The sequence below is a fragment of the Phyllopteryx taeniolatus genome, chromosome 6 (assembly GCF_024500385.1).
Source record: "Phyllopteryx taeniolatus isolate TA_2022b chromosome 6, UOR_Ptae_1.2, whole genome shotgun sequence".
Lineage (NCBI taxonomy): Eukaryota > Metazoa > Chordata > Actinopteri > Syngnathiformes > Syngnathidae > Phyllopteryx > Phyllopteryx taeniolatus.
The window spans coordinates 25,743,226-25,760,681 of NC_084507.1; the positions used below are offsets into that span (position 1 = coordinate 25,743,226).

The 17,456-nt window shown below is 42.7% G+C and overlaps 1 protein-coding gene across 7 annotated transcripts in view; it reads right to left on the minus strand.

The window, feature by feature from the left end:
- invs (inversin) overlaps window positions 1–17,456 on the minus strand; it is a 35,607-nt gene that overhangs the window by 2,797 nt on the left and 15,354 nt on the right. For 6 of the 7 annotated variants that reach the window (XM_061775370.1, XM_061775366.1, XM_061775368.1 and 3 more), the window contains 13 exons: window positions 16,420–16,593; window positions 14,218–14,385; window positions 11,724–11,904; window positions 10,956–11,065; window positions 10,074–10,245; window positions 8,978–9,133; window positions 8,743–8,864; window positions 8,002–8,109; window positions 6,882–6,988; window positions 6,575–6,784; window positions 4,569–4,777; window positions 3,237–3,669; window positions 2,230–2,384 (listed from right to left, as the gene is read on the minus strand). In XM_061775370.1, the coding sequence (XP_061631354.1) occupies window positions 2,230–2,384; window positions 3,237–3,669; window positions 4,569–4,777; window positions 6,575–6,784; window positions 6,882–6,988; window positions 8,002–8,109; window positions 8,743–8,864; window positions 8,978–9,133; window positions 10,074–10,245; window positions 10,956–11,065; window positions 11,724–11,904; window positions 14,218–14,385; window positions 16,420–16,593 (2,305 nt within the window). Of the gene's footprint in view, window positions 1–2,229; window positions 2,385–3,236; window positions 3,670–4,568; window positions 4,778–6,574; window positions 6,785–6,881; window positions 6,989–8,001; window positions 8,110–8,742; window positions 8,865–8,977; window positions 9,134–10,073; window positions 10,246–10,955; window positions 11,066–11,723; window positions 11,905–14,217; window positions 14,386–16,419; window positions 16,594–17,025; window positions 17,171–17,456 lie in introns of those variants that run through there. The other variant, XM_061775369.1, reaches the window with a different exon arrangement.

A 17,456-nucleotide genomic window follows, 5' to 3' on the forward strand; every position in this document is an offset into this window, starting at 1 on the left:
TCCCTGTTAAAAAAAAATCGGTCCTGCATGCCTGATTCATTGAATAACTTTTGATTAATTTCCTTAGCTAATTCCCCAATGACGCCTCAATCCCTCTTTTTGAATCTCCACTAATACACACAGTACGGTTTATTTTATGGTCCATTTAATGGGAAAATAGATAATAATCCACACTCACAAGCAAGCGGACTTTCGTAAGAGGTTAACGTGGTTTTGTTAAATACACGTTATTTTCTGTTTTGTAGTTTGTTTTAAAGTAAACTTACATTTTTGCTTGCAACTAAAGGCCCCCCCCCCAAAAAAAAAAATCATACGGCCAACGTTTTGTATCTCGAAAAACTCCTAAATTGGGTCACCTTTTTTTATATGATGCCACAATAGAATTTGAATGCCAAAAATGGCTCCATAGTTAGTTGGCCCACAAAAAAAAAAAAAAAAAAAAGCATAAAGTCATCATTATCATTCCTTCTCTCTCCCCCTGACATGAAATGATATTTGAGGCCCAGGAGAGATGAAATTATAGGCAGGCAATTAGATAAAGGTGTACCACAATTATGAAAGCCTGTGCTAACCAGTCGAGAGTTGTATGTCAAATGTCCGTCTGATTCTTTGCGGCACAGACGGGAGAACGGGCCTGTGCGTGTGTGTGTGTGTGTGAGTGTCTTCAGCGGATCGCTCTCCACTGTTGACATTCCCCCTGACAGCTTTGAACTTTTCACGATGCCACGACTGTCAGAGCGACGGCGGAGGAGAGGTGAGAACGGGGGAGGGGGCAAGCCACGTCACGAGGTTGGACGAGAACACCGATATCCGTCCATCTTTCCATCTGTTTGTCTACGAGCGTGCTTAGGACCGGCGAGGTTCCTGCCTGTTCTCTAATCATCACCTGCTGATGTGTGATGAAGGTCAAGCCTGTCTGAGGGTGGGGCGAAAGCCACCCTTAAGGTTCCAAACAGACAACGGTCAGTGTGTGGACACAAACGTGGCGCCACCTAAGACATTAACACGGGTCATTGTAGTCAATTACAGTGTTGTACACCACCATGACGGCCAGACTGGTTTCTAGCTTCTTGCTTCTATTCCATGAACTCTACTTCTAGAAGTGAGGATTCTCAGCACAGATAAAAATGTCTTGCATGAACTGCAATTCTGTTGCCATCTTTGGAAAAATTGGAAAACATAAAATTCTGCTCAAGCCATCCTCACTTTGTGTTGTGTTGTTCATTTTTCATTCATTAATTTTCCGTACCGCTTATCCTCACTTGGGCCGCGGGTGTGCTGGAGTCTATCCCAGCTATCTTCGGGCGAGAGGCGGGGTAGAAGAAGACTCAAAATTGCCCGTAGATCTGAATGTGAGTGCGAATGGTTGTTTGTTTCTATGTGCCCTGCGATTGGCTGGCGACCAGTTTGGGGTGTACCCCGCCTCTCCCCCGAAGATAGCTGGGAAGAGGAATGAATGAATGAATGTTAAAATAAAGTAAAAACATAGCCGTTTTAGAGCTTGTTGACTGTTTACATAGTGATGTTTGATACCACTTTCTTTTTTTTTTGACCGATACCAGTATGGGTATTTACTCTAGAGTACTCACCAATACAGAGTACCAACTACCGATACCACTAGTACATTTGTAACATTCAATTTAACAGAGTGACAGATGATTGTGAGAACAAAGACCTTGCTTTCTGTCAGACGCACATGATGATTTGCTGATGTGGCAAAGGGCTGCTGGGTACCGCCAACTACTGGCGAGGAGGACCTAATCGATATCAGATTTTTTTTGCCTTAAGTATCAGTAGCTGGTACCGGTAGCCTTCAGGAGTACCCAATACCTTGAAATAAGGCCGGTACGGCCCGATACCCATACTCGCCCATCCCTACCAAAAAACATGCATGTTAGTTACATTGAAGACTCCAATTTTTCCTTAGCTGTAAATATGAGTGTGAATCGTTGTATGTCTACATGTGCCCTGCGATTGGCTGGTATTAATCTACCTAATTGTTGATTGTAGTGGTTGTAATTGTCAGTGATGTTCAACTACTGCATCATATTGAGAACTGTTTTTGACTCACTAGTGTAGGTAAATGAGGTCACCAAAACATTAAAGACACTTGTCACAATGATGCAGCGCAGTTGTACACCACTGCAACCTACGATCACAATAACAACCACATTGCAATTGCATTATTTTGACATTACTTGCAGGCAGAACATTTGATCCAGCTCTCACCATAAATGTTTTGTAGGACTGACGTCTTACTGGTTGCCGGTTTCGCAGGAGGAGGTCGCACCTCTGTTCGCCTCTTCCTGGTATGGGCGTGGTTTAAATAGCTGAACTCCGGCGCCTGGCGAGCCGTGGCTACCCTGTTTCTGCGTGCGAGGAGCCTGGGGACACACGTGCGTTAGATAAAACAACAAAGTCTCTTTAATGGGCAGCACATTCGTTGTATAAACTAAATGGAAACAGAGGGGCGCCTGATGGCCTCGTGCTGGTAGCAATTAAGAGCATAGGTCGGGCAAAGTATGGCCTGCGGCCCGTTCCTTTCTTGAGAGTAGAATAGAAAGTCTTTACAGTATTGTCATTGTATGGTGCAGATACAACAAAACTGTTCCAAAAAAAGTGCGTGTTTCATGAATAGATAAAATTAAGATTAAAACAACAACAACAACAAACTAAATTATGCAGTCCAAATGGCAGTAAGGCACAAGTTCTACTGTATGTACAGTAGCAGGGAAGTCATGAATATTCATATTACATGAAGTATTATACAACTAATTGCTCTCATATTTCTGAGATTGCCCAATATTCACAATAAGAATAAAAACAACACTTTTTAATGATTAAACATACAGCGGGACATTGACCCATGAATATTTTTGGTGCCCCAAAGAAACAAACACATGGAAGGTGATTAAAGTTTAATTATAAACAAAATAAAAAACATATAATCCAATTTCTAATAGAAAGTTAGAAGTAAAATGAACAGTTTTACAGACTGCATCACCTCCTACGTCGTCTTCGAATTACCCGGCCCACCGTTTACAAATGATCACTTTCTATAACATTCCTAGGAAAGGACAATGTTCCATCACTGGTGAGCTATTTTTTTAGAACAGACCGGCGAGCTACTTTGGGATCTACGAGCAACGTGGCTGAACATTTAAACGCAATCAAGATCTAAAACAACAGCTTGTGGGTCCTCTGCCTGAGACTTAAAATTAAAATCTCCCGCTCACCTTCGCCACGCTCGCTGGATGACCCTGGCCGCCTCGTGCCTGGTCCTGCGCTGCTCTCTGTCGTGTCCTCGTGTGGGCGTGTTGGCGGCGGCGTCATGCTTCCTCGAGGGGCTTCTCGAGTTCAAAGAGGAGCCGCTGACTAGAACGTGATCTTTGGCATTGTAGTGTCTGTGCTTCAGGGAATCAGTCTTTCTCAGAGGTACGGAGGCCGTGTGGTCCGCGCCGGAGGTGCAGGTGGAAGGGGTGCTTGTAAATGAGGAAGGTCTTTGCTCACTAACTTTGTGTGTGGAAGAAGGTCTGGGTGATGCTTGGCTGCTAGGAGAGAGCGGGTCCTTCAGACCGATAGTCTTGTCGCACTTCACATTGCTTGCAGGGCTCGTCAGATTGTCAGTCGGCTCAGCAGCTTTGCTCCTTGAGGATCTGCTCCTGTGGCCTGGTGGAGATAAAACATTGATTTATTATTACATCCATTTTCTGTAGTGCCTCATCAGGTTTGCGGGTGAGCTGGCGCCTATCTCAGCTGACTTTGGACACCCTGGACTGGTCGCCGGTCAGTCGCAGGGCACATATAGAGATGATCAACCATTCACACTCACCTTCACACTGAAACCTAATATTCACCATTTCTATTGCCTTTTACACATTTGACAATCTTCAAATCCCTCTTCATTTCTTATTGGACATTTTTTGAGCTAACATTTTGAAAGGATCCTGGACACTTGGTGAACTGTTGCCCCACAATGCTTAGTCACGATTCCAATTTTGTATAAGTTAAGAACAATAAAGAAAATGGATTGTTACGAAATAGCCTTTGAAAACGTGTATATCATAGTTTGAAATATAACTACACATGCTTACATGTTCAAAGTGCCTTTCAGAGAACCTGGTTAAAAAGTTGAGGATTCAAGCCAGGACGTCTTGACTGTGAGGCAGTCGTATTAACCACTAGGCTAACAGGCTGTCTTGAAAGAACCATGATTACGTCTGCCAAATTGCAGCACAGTTCATTCTACGCATTGTGGGAAGAGCATATGCAAATAGATGAATTTAGCACGCCCGATGTGATTCATCAAACCTGAAACAAATTGTGATGGCTGATTTTGCATCTTTAAATAGCACGTCTTAAAGGCAGGTATAAACCGCTAGTGTATAGCACAGGTAAAATGAGAAGCGTCAGGGAGAATGTTTCCGTTCGTGTTAACATTTTTGAAATGCCAGAAACAAAAATTCAGGGTCTGGCATTAAGCCTTTTTGATAGGTGTGAAACGCTCAAACTCAACAAACTCCACTCAAGAAGGTCAACATTGGAGTCAATATTTGATTTTAATCTACCTTTGTGCCTCGCTTCTTTGCTCCTCCGTTCAGGTTTAGTTGGTTTCTTTGTCTCCACCACTGAGTCCTTCACAGATAAATCTGCTACCAGGTTCACCAAGTAGAGCTTCTCCTGCTCGGCTGTCTCCAAAGACAATTTTCGGTCCTCCGCCGTGGCCGCAGAGATTTGCTGCACGGCTTCTCTCCGCCGCAGTTCCTCCTCCCGCTTCCTGAAGACAATCAAAAGCAGTTTTGGAATCAAGTGGCAACAGATGATGTGAATATTTGGGGTCAGATTGCTGTGATGTGCCGTTTCATGCAGACAACAGAAGAAATCATCAGGAATGGCATGTCTTTTGATCTGGATTCTGATCAAAAGTTAATCAATTGTTCCTTGGGTAAACACTGAAGCGACAACAAATCCATCCATCACTAGTTTTCGTTGTCTCGAAAACAAAAGAACGGCGCAATAAAACATAAATTTAACTCATTTTTCATAGATTAGAAAGAATATATGCCTGTGATTATTGTTATATTACCCGTCTATGTGTGTTACTACAGAGTTTGTGTATAAATAGTCGTTATTTGAAGGTAATGCTAATTCTAGCTAGTCCGTCAATGGGGGTTTCCACTGACTGTTAACTGGCGATATCTAAAACAACCAACCATGTGTCCATCCATCCATCCATCCATTTTCTTTACCGCTTATCCTCACTAGGGTCGCGGGCGTGCTGGAGCCTATCCCAGCTATCTTCGGGCGAGAGGCGGGGTACACCCTGGACTGGTCTTGAATTTAAACATACAATGTGTGTATTTCTTTCTTATTCGTGTTTAGTTTAACAGTCCAAAATGGTCCAACCACTAAACGCATCTCCCTATGCATCCCCCTGCCAGTGTCACTCCTAACTTTCTTATTTTAAAATGCGTTATTAAATGTGGACAATTTAAAATTTTGGCCCAGAAGAACATGAAGACGAAGCACGATTTGATTACCCAGGCCACATTAAATGAGATGGTGTGCCAGATTTGGCCCCCAGGCCTTGAGTTTGACAACTGTGTTTTAAATTCTACTACAAGTGACCAGAATCTTTTCTACTGTCATACTAGAGCGGCTCCAATTACTGGAGGCAAATTCCTTGTGTGGTTTTGACATGGCAAATAAAGAGGATACTGATTCTCTGTCAGGGGGCTTTTACTGGCCTTTGTTTTTTTTTTTCCTTTTTGGTCCTGTTCAGCCGTTATGTCAAGCAGAAAGGAAGATCTGTATCCCTTTTATGCCAGAACAGTTTTACTGTGTCACATTGGACTTTTTAAGCTGCCACTGTGGTTTCTTTGTATTCTGATGGATATTTATTGAGAATATCGAACAGAACTAATAAAATATAACTAAATAATATAGCAAAGGAAGACAATAAAACAAGCTGTAAACAAGATGAGGAGGAGCATGTCAGGGAGAAGACGAATGCATGTGCCCGCTGAGGCACCCGAAAACCGGCCACCCGGAGGAGGCCGCAGGGACATCTACAGATAACTAACGCCCATTATAGCTGCATTGAAAAAAATATACAGTATTTTTTCAAACCTCAAAAATTATTGAATAAGCAGGGAACTGCCAATAATTGTTTTTGGGGTTGGTTCCCCCTGAAAAAAGAAAAAAGGGGAAAAAAAATGAGCGAATATGCGGGTGCCGAACTGCGAGTATGCGGAGGCCCACAGTATACTTCTTGTGAATACTTTGTCTGGTGGTGTCTCATACGATTTTTCTAATGTAAAATACGTGCCTTGGCTGAACAAAGGTTGTGAAACACTGCAGAGGAGAACAAATGCAAGACAGGTGAGTAAATGACAAGGAGCAAGAGGAGCATGTCAGGGAGAAGACGAATGCATGTGCAAAGAAAACAAAGAAAGACAGATACAAGGGAAGTGGGACAACAAAGAACGTCATTGTCAAAGGCGTCCTGTGATGACCGAACAAACGGCACAAGACAAGGACAGATGTAGAACCGATTGTCGTTTTTTCATCTCACTTGGCAGCGTCCTTGCGTAGTTGCTCGTGCCTCATGAGGAGCTGCTTCCTCTCCCTGAAGGCCTTGCGGACCGTGTAGCCCTTGTAGATGGCCTGGATGGAGGCGGCAGCGATGTCCTGGATGGCAGCGATGGACAGAGCGCCGTGCTCCAGCATGAACTGGGTCACCTCGCTGTGGCCCCCCAGCAGCGCGTAGTCCAGCGGTGTGTACCTGCGGGTGAACGCCGTTGTCATTCACAGTCTTTTGAAGGTCTCCTTACCTTTGTGACCACTGCATCTCATCGTTATTATCATCATCAAAGCCTCGCCTCTCCTCTGTGTGCTCCATGTGGTTAGGAAAGGCGCTGTAGCCCAGCAGCAGCTTCACGGCATCCAGGTAACCATTGTTGCACGACCAGTGGAGAGCGGTCCTCCCCTGTGTAAACAAAGTCATAACAGTAGTGACTTTAAATGGGGAAAAAAAAAAGGACTTTAAATGGGAAAAATTGAGGGGTGACAACCACTAACTGCAGGTATGCCATGTACAAGGAAAACATACCTGTCTGACAATGACTCGTCGAATGTACTAAACCAGTTGTTCTTTCCCAACCTTTGTTGAGCCAAGGCATAGTTTACATTATAAAAACCTTACCACCAAACAAAAATGTTACAAAATGTATAAGCGTAGTGATAGAAATTCTGCATGTAATTTACAGCCCCCCGAATAAGGTTTATAATTGCCGATAAATGCCACAAGATGTTAGCAAAACACTACATGAAGCTCCTCAACTCACTTCAACAACGAGAAAAAGTCTACCAATCACTGTATAAATGTCACGTTTTTGTGGTATAAAAAAATGAGACCGGGATAAATAATTTCAAGACTTTTTCCACCATTAATGTGACTCTTGTACAAATCAACTGAAAAAGAAGATATTTGAATCTTAGGGGAAGTAAAAATAACTGAAATCATGTGGTTGCGAAAGTGTGCAGACCTCTTGTAACTGGGATGAGGGTGTGTTCAGAAAGAATCAATCACATTCAAACTCATGTTGAATGGGAGTATGCACACACCTGCCACCATTTTAAGTGCCTCTCTTTAACCCCAAATAAAGATTTTCTTTTCCTTTTTATTATTATTATTTTTTATTTTTTTGCTTTCAAGCAGAAGCCTGAATGTTGTGTGCTAACACTGACTGGTGTTTGGAATTGTTCATAATTCCCTCCACTTTGTCGAAATTCCTCGATTAAATTGAAGAAAAACACTGCCACTATCATGCTTTACTGTAGTTATGGTGATAAGCAGTGTTGTTGTGTTTGGAATTACGGCTAAAATGTTTAACCTTGGTTTCATTGGACCATAACAAAATCTCCAAAACACGTGGGAAAATGTGTGGTTTTTTTTAATGCACTGGATTGAGATATGGATGCATGGCTGCAGATTCCTACCTCCTTGTCCTGTATGTTTGGATCAGCCTGTTTCTCCATGAGAACAGCCATGCAGGTGATGTAGCCGCCATAAGCAGCACACTGCAGAGGAGTTCGTCCTGCTTGGTCCTGCTCGACAGATACAGATAATAAAATTCTTGGAAGATGTAATAGAGTCGTTATTACATAATTATTCAATCGCCTTGTATTCAATGCTAAATGAATGTTAAGATACTAACCAGACACGTTCCATTGTGAAAACTTGCACACATCTAATGAGATCCAGTACAAAAGCGTTACCACCTCTGTCAAAAGTATTCACTCCATCGAACTAAGAAGTCTCATACAATATTTTGATTATCTTATTCTGCAACTGTATGAGATGAGACATATATCAGAAACAGCTCTCAGTATGATGCGGAGCAGTAAAAAAACAACCACATTAATAAACATAAGCATAATTATCTTTCTAAAGGCAGGTATCATTAGATTGTGCACTTGCAACGGATGCATAGGTATACTCTATATGAAATAGCAGTGGTTTTCAAAGCCTCAGGCATCAGTCCGCTTGAGGTGACAGAGGGGGTAGATTGAGAAAAATAAAACTCCTTTATTCTTTTGCCTGCCAAGCTATAACTAAAACCAAAATTCATTTGAAATACAGTACTCAATTGAAGTGCTTCTTTGTAGGTAAGGCCATACTGAGTTTCACTCTTGAATTTGTGGATCACACCTTTAGTGCTATACCACGTCAGAGCTCACCTGTACATTGGGGCTGATGCCGTTCTCCATCAGGATCTGGCAGACCTCAGCATTTCCTCCCAGCGCTGCCCAGTGCAGAGCAGTGTGACCGTCCACGTCCACCAGGTCCACCCGTGCGGAGCCTTTATTCAACACAGTAAGCAGCTACGTATCGGACATACAAGGAGAACATAAGGAGCCTTGGAACACGGCAAAAGGGTTCGCAGAAAAGACTGCCGCTACCTTCGGCACCTACCTTCGATCAGCGTGAGGATGACGTCCCTGTGTCCCATCTCGCAGGCACGAAACAGCGGTGTGTGTTTCATCACATCCAGAGTGTCTACCAAGGCTCCTTTCTCCAACAGCAGCTTGACGGTGCTCACGTGGCCTGACAGGGAGGCCGCATGCAGCGCTGTTTGGACAACAGCAACACTAACATCAGTGTGTCACGCCAAATGGACGGCGCACACCTCACTATAATACGCTACAACTACCTATATCCACCGGCCACAACATTATGACCATTTGCACAAGGTAATGGTAATGTAAGATCTGTATCAAATATTCTGCCTTTACAAAAACAACAATGCTTTGATTGACAGTCAGAGTGGTATTAAAAGGGTCGTTTGCACCCCCCCCCCCCCCTCAAAAAAGATGATTAGTGTGTGACACTCAGTTTAAAAACATTTATGGCCTGCAAAATTTGGGCTGATTTCTTCACAGTATTAAAATTTTTGGAATTCCTGATTTCATGGGTTTTATGAGCTGGAAACCCAAATTATGTAAAAATAAACAAATAAATACTTGAAATTGTTTCAATTACTGGCCCTGGATCTATAATCTATGAAAGTTTAACTTTTTGAATGGAATTATGGAAATACAAATTGAAAAAAAAATATTCACATTTTTTGGAAAGGGTCTGTACATACATTTAATAATCTTGCCCTTCAAGCTCTCTCACTCACAAATGTATACACCAACAATGCTGATCAGGCTGGATATGGTGATTATACATCCATGCAGCCCCTTTGCGTCAGGGTAGTGGCGGTGTGTCACGAGTGTGTTCATGTGTGAGTGTACTGGGGGACAGTGCTGGCAGTGGCGGGGAGTCTATAAGGTGAGGGCTCGCTAATTTTGCTGACACTATCAGGGTCCCTTTCTCTTGTTCGTCCTCAGGGAAATCCCCTTTGACATCACCATGCTTCGCCTCTAAGTAGCCGCAGGCTGAACACTTGACAAGCAAAGACAACATGAGGAAAGCCGCGTAAAGTATGTTAGAACTCATTTAGGCCACATACAGTACACACACACATAGCCCGGAGGAACGCTCATCTCATTTCAGTGGTGCTCACCGGTGCCGCCATACTTGTCGGCCATCGTGATGTCAATTTGAGGCGTGAGGGCCAACATGGTGCGGATCACATCATCGCTGCCCTTCCCGGCGGCCCACATGAAGGCTGTCCTGCCCTCCAGGTCGGGTTCATCCTTCACCGATGGGTGGGAAAGAAACACACCTACTGTCTCCTACTCACAAACACACACACACAAGAAAACTTAACTCTGATGGACTGGAGTGTTTTGTAGAAATGAGTTTTCAACTACTAGTGCATGTAGACAACCGCAATGTATCATATCACACCGTAGCACAATTGGTGCAATGCAAAAGGCAACTGGTTGAAAGCATAGATGATGATAGTGATGTTAGCTAATGGGACTGTACCATTTCTACGGGGGAGGGGGGATCCACATAACTTAAATGGCAAAGAGCAAAAAAATAAAATCCACTGAAAAACGTGAAGCAGTGGGATCAGGGGGATTTGCATTCTGGACCTGGGGCACAGATCAATTTTCATCCACTTCGTCACAAAGGGGCCTGCCACAAAATCAAAATTCTAAATTTGTCAAGTGACTTAGGTCCTTGAGTCCTTCCCAGCGACAGGTGACAGGTGATGTAAAATCCTTATTGAGCTGCTTTAGCACTTTATGTACTGAGGTTGCCGTCTTACTATGTTTTAGCATAGGCCGACCAACTGTTAGCATGTTAGCATTGAACCCATCTCAGTAGGTGTCAGTACATGAAGACCTGTGAATCGAAGCAAGGGATGTTCCTAAATTGGATTTGGGTGAAATAGGTGTACAACGTCAAAATAAAGCCATACAGACAGTGCCGTAATCCAATTTAATGAAATAAGATGACTATTTATTGGGTCGTTTGCCGCGTTTGCATGACTCACTGCGTTGTTGCTTTGAGCTCCGTAATGCAGAGGTGTCGCTCCCTGGCTGTCTGAGGGAATGGTGCCTGACGTGTTCCTTTCCAGCAGCAGGTGGACGATTCTGGCGTGGCCTGAGAACACACGTCCATACCGAGAGAATGCAAAGTCAAGCAGGGTCAACCACTTCAAACCACTACATTAGACAAGGGAAATTCCATGTGAAATCAATATCATACTTTATTACATGATATTTGAAAGGAGGGCTTGAGAAGTAATCGGAAAAATGCGGAATAAACTAACCAAACCAACTCATTTATTTAATGTGATCAGCATTCTTGTTTATGCAACCAGTCCCGGGTCTAATTTTTGCCTGATCAGCTGGGATAGGCCATCAGCTGGGATAGGCCATCCACCACCCTGAACAGGATAAGTAGTATAGAAAATTAATGGATGGATGAAGTTAAACTAACTTCAGAAAAAAAGATTCATTCTGTATATTTATTTTTGTCTGGTTTTTTTTTACATCAGAAAAAGCTGCTATTTTAACTGGTGTTTGCTTTCCACATCCATTGCATACTGTAGTCTGTTTTTTGTGAAACCAAAGGCAATGCTTTAATTTCTTTTTCATACTTAATCACTGAGCATAGTGTCTTTCAGAAGCTAAAATTGTGGGAGATAAGTGACATTTTGCCTTTCAGGTGGTACGACACGCAAGTTAAACTGGCAAGCCACAATGTTGAAGAACAAGAAGAAGTAGTGGACCCCGTGAGGGACTGTGCGTCAGCTTACCGAGCAGGGCGGCCCAGTGCAGCGGTGTCCTGAAGAGGTTGTCATAGGCTGTCACGTTGCAACCCTCGTAGGACGTCAGCACCTCCACCACTGCCTCGTTACCGTCTGCGACGGCAAAGTGCAAGGGTGTCCGACCTTCATAGTCCTGCCAGTTCAGCAGGGACTCAGTGGGAGCGGCTTCCTGTATACACACACACACAAGACATTATTGAGTGGATTCAAAAGTGCCAGTATATTCATCATTATGGGAAAGAATGTCGTTTGAATCCAAAATCATTTGGCTTTTAAAGATGTATTTCCACCATTATTTTCCCAGGCTTAAATGATAACAAGGGACATCTTCAATAAGATCCATCCATCCATCCATCCATTTTCTGAGCCGCTTCTCCTCACTAGGGTCGCGGGCGTGCTGGAGCCTATCCCAGCTGTCATCGGGCAGGAGGCGGGGTACACCTGAACTGGTTGTCAGCCAATTGCAGGGCACATAGGAACAAACAACCATTCGCAATCACAGTCATGCCTACGGGCAATTTAGAGTCTCCAATTCATGCATGTTTTTGGGATGTGGGAGGAAACCGGAGTGCCCGGAGAAAACCCACGCAGGCACGGGGAGAACATGCAAACTCCACACAGGCGGGGCCGGGGATTGAACCCGGGTCCTCAGAACTGTGAGGCTGACGCTCTAACCAGTCGGTCACCGTGCCGCAATCTTCAATAAGATTCCATTTATATTTGGATTTTTTCCGAGTCACACACGGTCAAAATTATACACACATGCTAAAATACACTACTCTCCAAAAGTATCCAAAAGAACAGTGAGCCCAATTTCCCCCAAACTTCTCTCACCAAGTAAATCTCCAGACTTAAAGCCAATAGAGCATGCATACCCACGAAGAGTAAGTAACGACCCTCAAAACAAACAACAAATGGAAGAGGCTGCAGTGAAAGCCTGGAAAAACCACAAAGGAATACAAACTTTTTTTTTTTAAGTCAGAGGGTCCTAGCTACCCAGCACAAACTCAAAAGCTTACCAAGAATATTTATCTTATTTCTAGTCAAAACTAATTAAAATAAGACTCATCACATAAAAAAGTAACTTGTATTTAGACAATTTTCACTTGTTTCAAGCTAATTTTTACTTGAATTAAGTAGAAAAAAAATTGCCCGTGGAGGAAGTCTTTTTTTTTTTCTTATTCCACTGGCAATTTTACATTTTAAAGTGATGAGTCTTATTTTAAGTGTAATCAAATTAGTTTTGAGATTTTTGACTAGAAATAAGACAAATATTATTGGTGAGATTTTTCATTTTTGCTGAGTATTTGACAACTCTTGGTAGAGTTAGTTAAGTTGGTTGGTTTGCAGGCACCTATCGGGCTTTAAAGCCTAGTGCACAAATGCTCCTGGTTGTTCCTGAACAGCTTCACAACATACTGAAAATTCTTCAAATTCACCTCAAATCAACAGCAAGATGCCTGAATTTTGGAATGACCTTTGCAAAGCCCTGTCCTAAGGCCAATATTTACGGACTACACTTACTCTTGCGCCTGTGTCCAAACCATACCAGAAGACTGAGTTGTCAAATAACCAGCTAGTAATATTCCTGAAGTTTTTAATGGCTACAAAAAACCTCTGGTCAAGCTCACCTAGGGCAGTGATTTTTAACTGGTGGGTCAAGACCCAAAAGTGGGTCAGGGACCAATTATGAAGTAAAAAATTACCAGGGTCCTTGTTTTTTGACAATACTGACACAGGACATTTTAAGGTTATGAATGTCGCGCAATGAACCAGTTTGTTGAGGGGAATAAAATAGAGAATATGTTGTCACCCCGCACAAGAAGGTATGCTTAATTACCGCCGCTTTTATGGCCTGTTTTTCATACAAATATTTACTGTAATTATGACTTTCCTACCACGTTAGCATAGGTTAGTGATACGACTACGGCATATTTACACTCGAGTATAAATTTGGGTTATGTCGCCGCCGTAGGATCGGAACTCTGTCCTAAACTGAGGAGGCATAAACTGAAATATCTAATGTGCATCCCAGGTTGGGCTGGCCTTTTATTTGGAAAACAACTTTATTTTGACAGGCATGCGTCCAAAACATGAATTACTTTGGGGTTAATGGTACATGTGCTCATATTCGGTATGCTTCCCACATGTTCCCATATGGAACGCATTTCCTAAAAAGATGAAAGGCTATTTTTGAACATTACATACTTTATCATTCCTAACTTCTATTAAAGTTGGTCACGACTCCCAAAGGATATTTTCCCAAATATTGGTGGGCGTGTATGCATGTGTGCCTGTGTGTATAATTCCAACATTGTGTGGTTTAGAAAACATCCACAACAAATGTACATTTGTGTACTCAATTCTACATTAGAGCTATAAAAGTACTTTGAATAATTATTCCTGATTCAGATTCAAATCAATCATTAAAACCCCCAAATTAATGAAATTCACCGCAACAGTATTAACGTCCAATGTGTACCAGTATACAGCGGACAGTTTGTGTGGCGCTGGCCTCCTGGCTGTGCGCGGCCCAGTGCAGGGGAATCTTGCCCTCGCTGTCGGGGATGCCGATGTTGGAGTCGTGCTTGATGAGGAGGCGAACATGCTCCGGCCGGTTATAAAACGCTGACCAGTGCAGGGCGGTTTGCTGTAAAGACGAACGAGTGGGACAGATGAAAAGAGAAGAGATGTGATAATGGCTTGGGTCAAGAACAATGAGGCCCGTTGTGGCCTTACGGCTTTGAGCTTTTCTATTACGCAAATGAAAAATAGTCCACCAAAATAATGTGAAGGCAAGTGTCAGCACAAAGCTAACATTCACACTAGAGCTGAGGAGAAACACGCGCCTCAATGAAAGCTACTCGCGGTCATCTGACATGATGATGCATATTGGATCATAACAAAACTAATTACTGATGATAATTATACAAGGGAGATTCTATCCTTTTGGCCACAGATACAGTACTTAAGCTTTACTGCGACATGAGTGCGTATGACCTCAAATTTCTCAACTAATTCCATCTGTTTTGCAGCAGACACTCAGGCTGGATGTTTTTTTGGACAGACCGTTGAAAGGCTCTCAGTGCATGTTTTACAACCTCAATTCCAATGAAGTTGGGACGTTGTGTTAAACAAATAAAAACAGAATACAATGATTTGCAAATCATGTTCAACCTATATTTAATTGAATACACTACAAAGACAAGATATTTAATATTAAAACTGCTAAACTATTTTCTTTTTTAGCAAATAATCATTAACTTAGAATTTTATGACTGCAACATGTTCCAAAAAAGCTGGGACAGGGTCATGTTTACCACTGTGTTACATCAACTTTTCTTTTAACAACATTCAATAAACGTTTGGGAACTGAGGACACTAATTGTTGAAGCTTTGTAGGTGGAATTCTTTCCCATTCTTGCTTGATGTAGAGCTTCAGCTGTTCAACAGTCTGGGGTCTCCGTTGTTGTATTTTACGCTTCATAATGCGCCACACATTTTCAATGGGAGACAGGTCTGGACTGCAGGCAGGCAAGACTCTTGACTAGGACTAGAAAGTTTAATCATATTACCCCGATAGTGGCCAACTTGCATTGGCTCCCGGTCCACCTGTGATGTGATTTTAAGATTTAGTTACTTACTCATAAAATATTACATGTTTTAGCACCTTATGTTCCATCCTCAGCCTTACGCTCACAAACGCTTTTGTTGACTCAGAGAGCTAAAAAGAAGTCAGCAGGTTCTAGAGCATTCTCTCTTTGGGATCCACTTCCCTGAAGGAGTCGACCTGTGACACTTCATTTTAGGGCCGTCATGATTGAATCTTTAAATATAAAAAGGAAATTCTCCTATTGTTTGTTGATAAAATAATAATTGTTGCTCCCCCCACTATTACTATATATATATATATATATATATATATATATATATATATATATATATATATTTACTGGGTGTATGGTGTAAATTTGGTGTACAGAATTTGAGACAGCAAAATGCTAAGTGCTAAACGGTTAGCAATCGCGATTAGCATTGGCGCTAGAGATGACCATTTTAGGTCAAAAATGCTAACAACCATTTAGTTCACTCATACTTATCATGTTATACGTACATTACACATCTAACAGCATCTTAAAAAAATCTTTTCTAGATGCTTCTTTGTCGTTTTTGGCAAAGTATATCATTGGCCCAACACTGCGTCCGTCAGCAATAAATGTCCCTGTGACAGATGGAGGCAAACATGGTTCCGGGCGGAACATTTTCTTTTGGTTCCAGCGGTGCTTCGGAGCAGAAATTTTGTGTTGACTTATCTGTGAAGTGGACTTAGCCGTGTTATTATATTTTTCCCCCCAGTCCTATTTCTTTTCATTAAATGGACTCTCATGCTGTGTATACTAACATTGCACAACATCATATAATGTGATAAATATTGCCTACTCAGTATCTATTGCAGCCTGGTCATCCTGTAAGGGAGATTCCTCCATCTGTGATCGCCCCCAAATTAGTTTTCTGAGCGTTTTTCCATACCTGGCTGGGGACAGTCCAGACCAGGGGATGTTGTTGATATTTGTGAACTCTGGGCCTGTGTGTAGCCCTTTGAGACTACTTTGTCGTTAAGGGCTCGACCAGTCGACAAGAGTCCTGAAACGGAGTGTGTTTGGCCTGAGAGGTTCCACTGTACCTTGTTCTTGTCCTGGGTGTCAACTTCTCCGGGTCCGATGTGTTTGAGCAGCAACGCGAGGGCTTTCGGAGAAGGATGCCGTGTGGCGAGGTGCAGCGGGGTCATCTCTTCCAAATCTTTCTGCAGCCAGTTGGCGTGTCGCGACAGCAGCAGCTTGAGGAAACGAACATTTCCCTACACCGCAAAAAAAACAACCAAAAATGAAAAAACAAACAAACAAACAAACAAAAAAAACAACAACAACTCTGATTTAAGTCATATTGTCAATATGAGATCACTTTGTTCTCTTCAAAATGAATGGTGGCCCAACACTGACACACACTCAGGCCCATACAGAAACTTGGGAGCTTTTAGTAGTTGTCTTGTTCAATCCAGGGGTCATCCATCTTCGCTCTCTCTCACTTTGGTGCGTGTGATGAGTTGCTACAGTTAACACCAGATCTGCCCCCCCGCCCCCAAATCATTATTACCATCATCATCCTCAGTTTGGATGGTATGTCCAGGGCCTCCTGAGTGAAATACTGGCCAACAGCTCTCACGGGACCCCGGGTTGTGTGCCTGCCCCTCCCGACTGTATGTATGTGTGAGTGTGTTTTGTATATTTACCATGGTGCCGCCTCAAAGCCACAGCCTGACGGATCTATCTTGTGTGTGAGCATGCATCTCGACCGAGAGAGAGAGTGTATGCGCTCCTGTCCTCCCTATTCACAGTCCAATTAAATCCGTAATCCCTGGCCTCTCTGCCTGTCTTGGCCAATTATTGATCCTGTGTTAAAGAGACAGGGCTTCCCGTCACTATCATCCCCACATGCACACACACACACACACATACCAATAGTCTTCTACTGCTACTACTATCTCTTTCTGCAACAAGATCATGATGACAAATCAGAGAAAATGTTACCAGATGAAGATATGACACTAGTAATGCACATGGGCAATGCATCACACATTTCCTCCTGCCAAAAAGTTCCAAGACTGGTGTCACAAAACATTTATTTCAAATCCAAACTACAAGTTTTTCCCCTTTGAAGTAC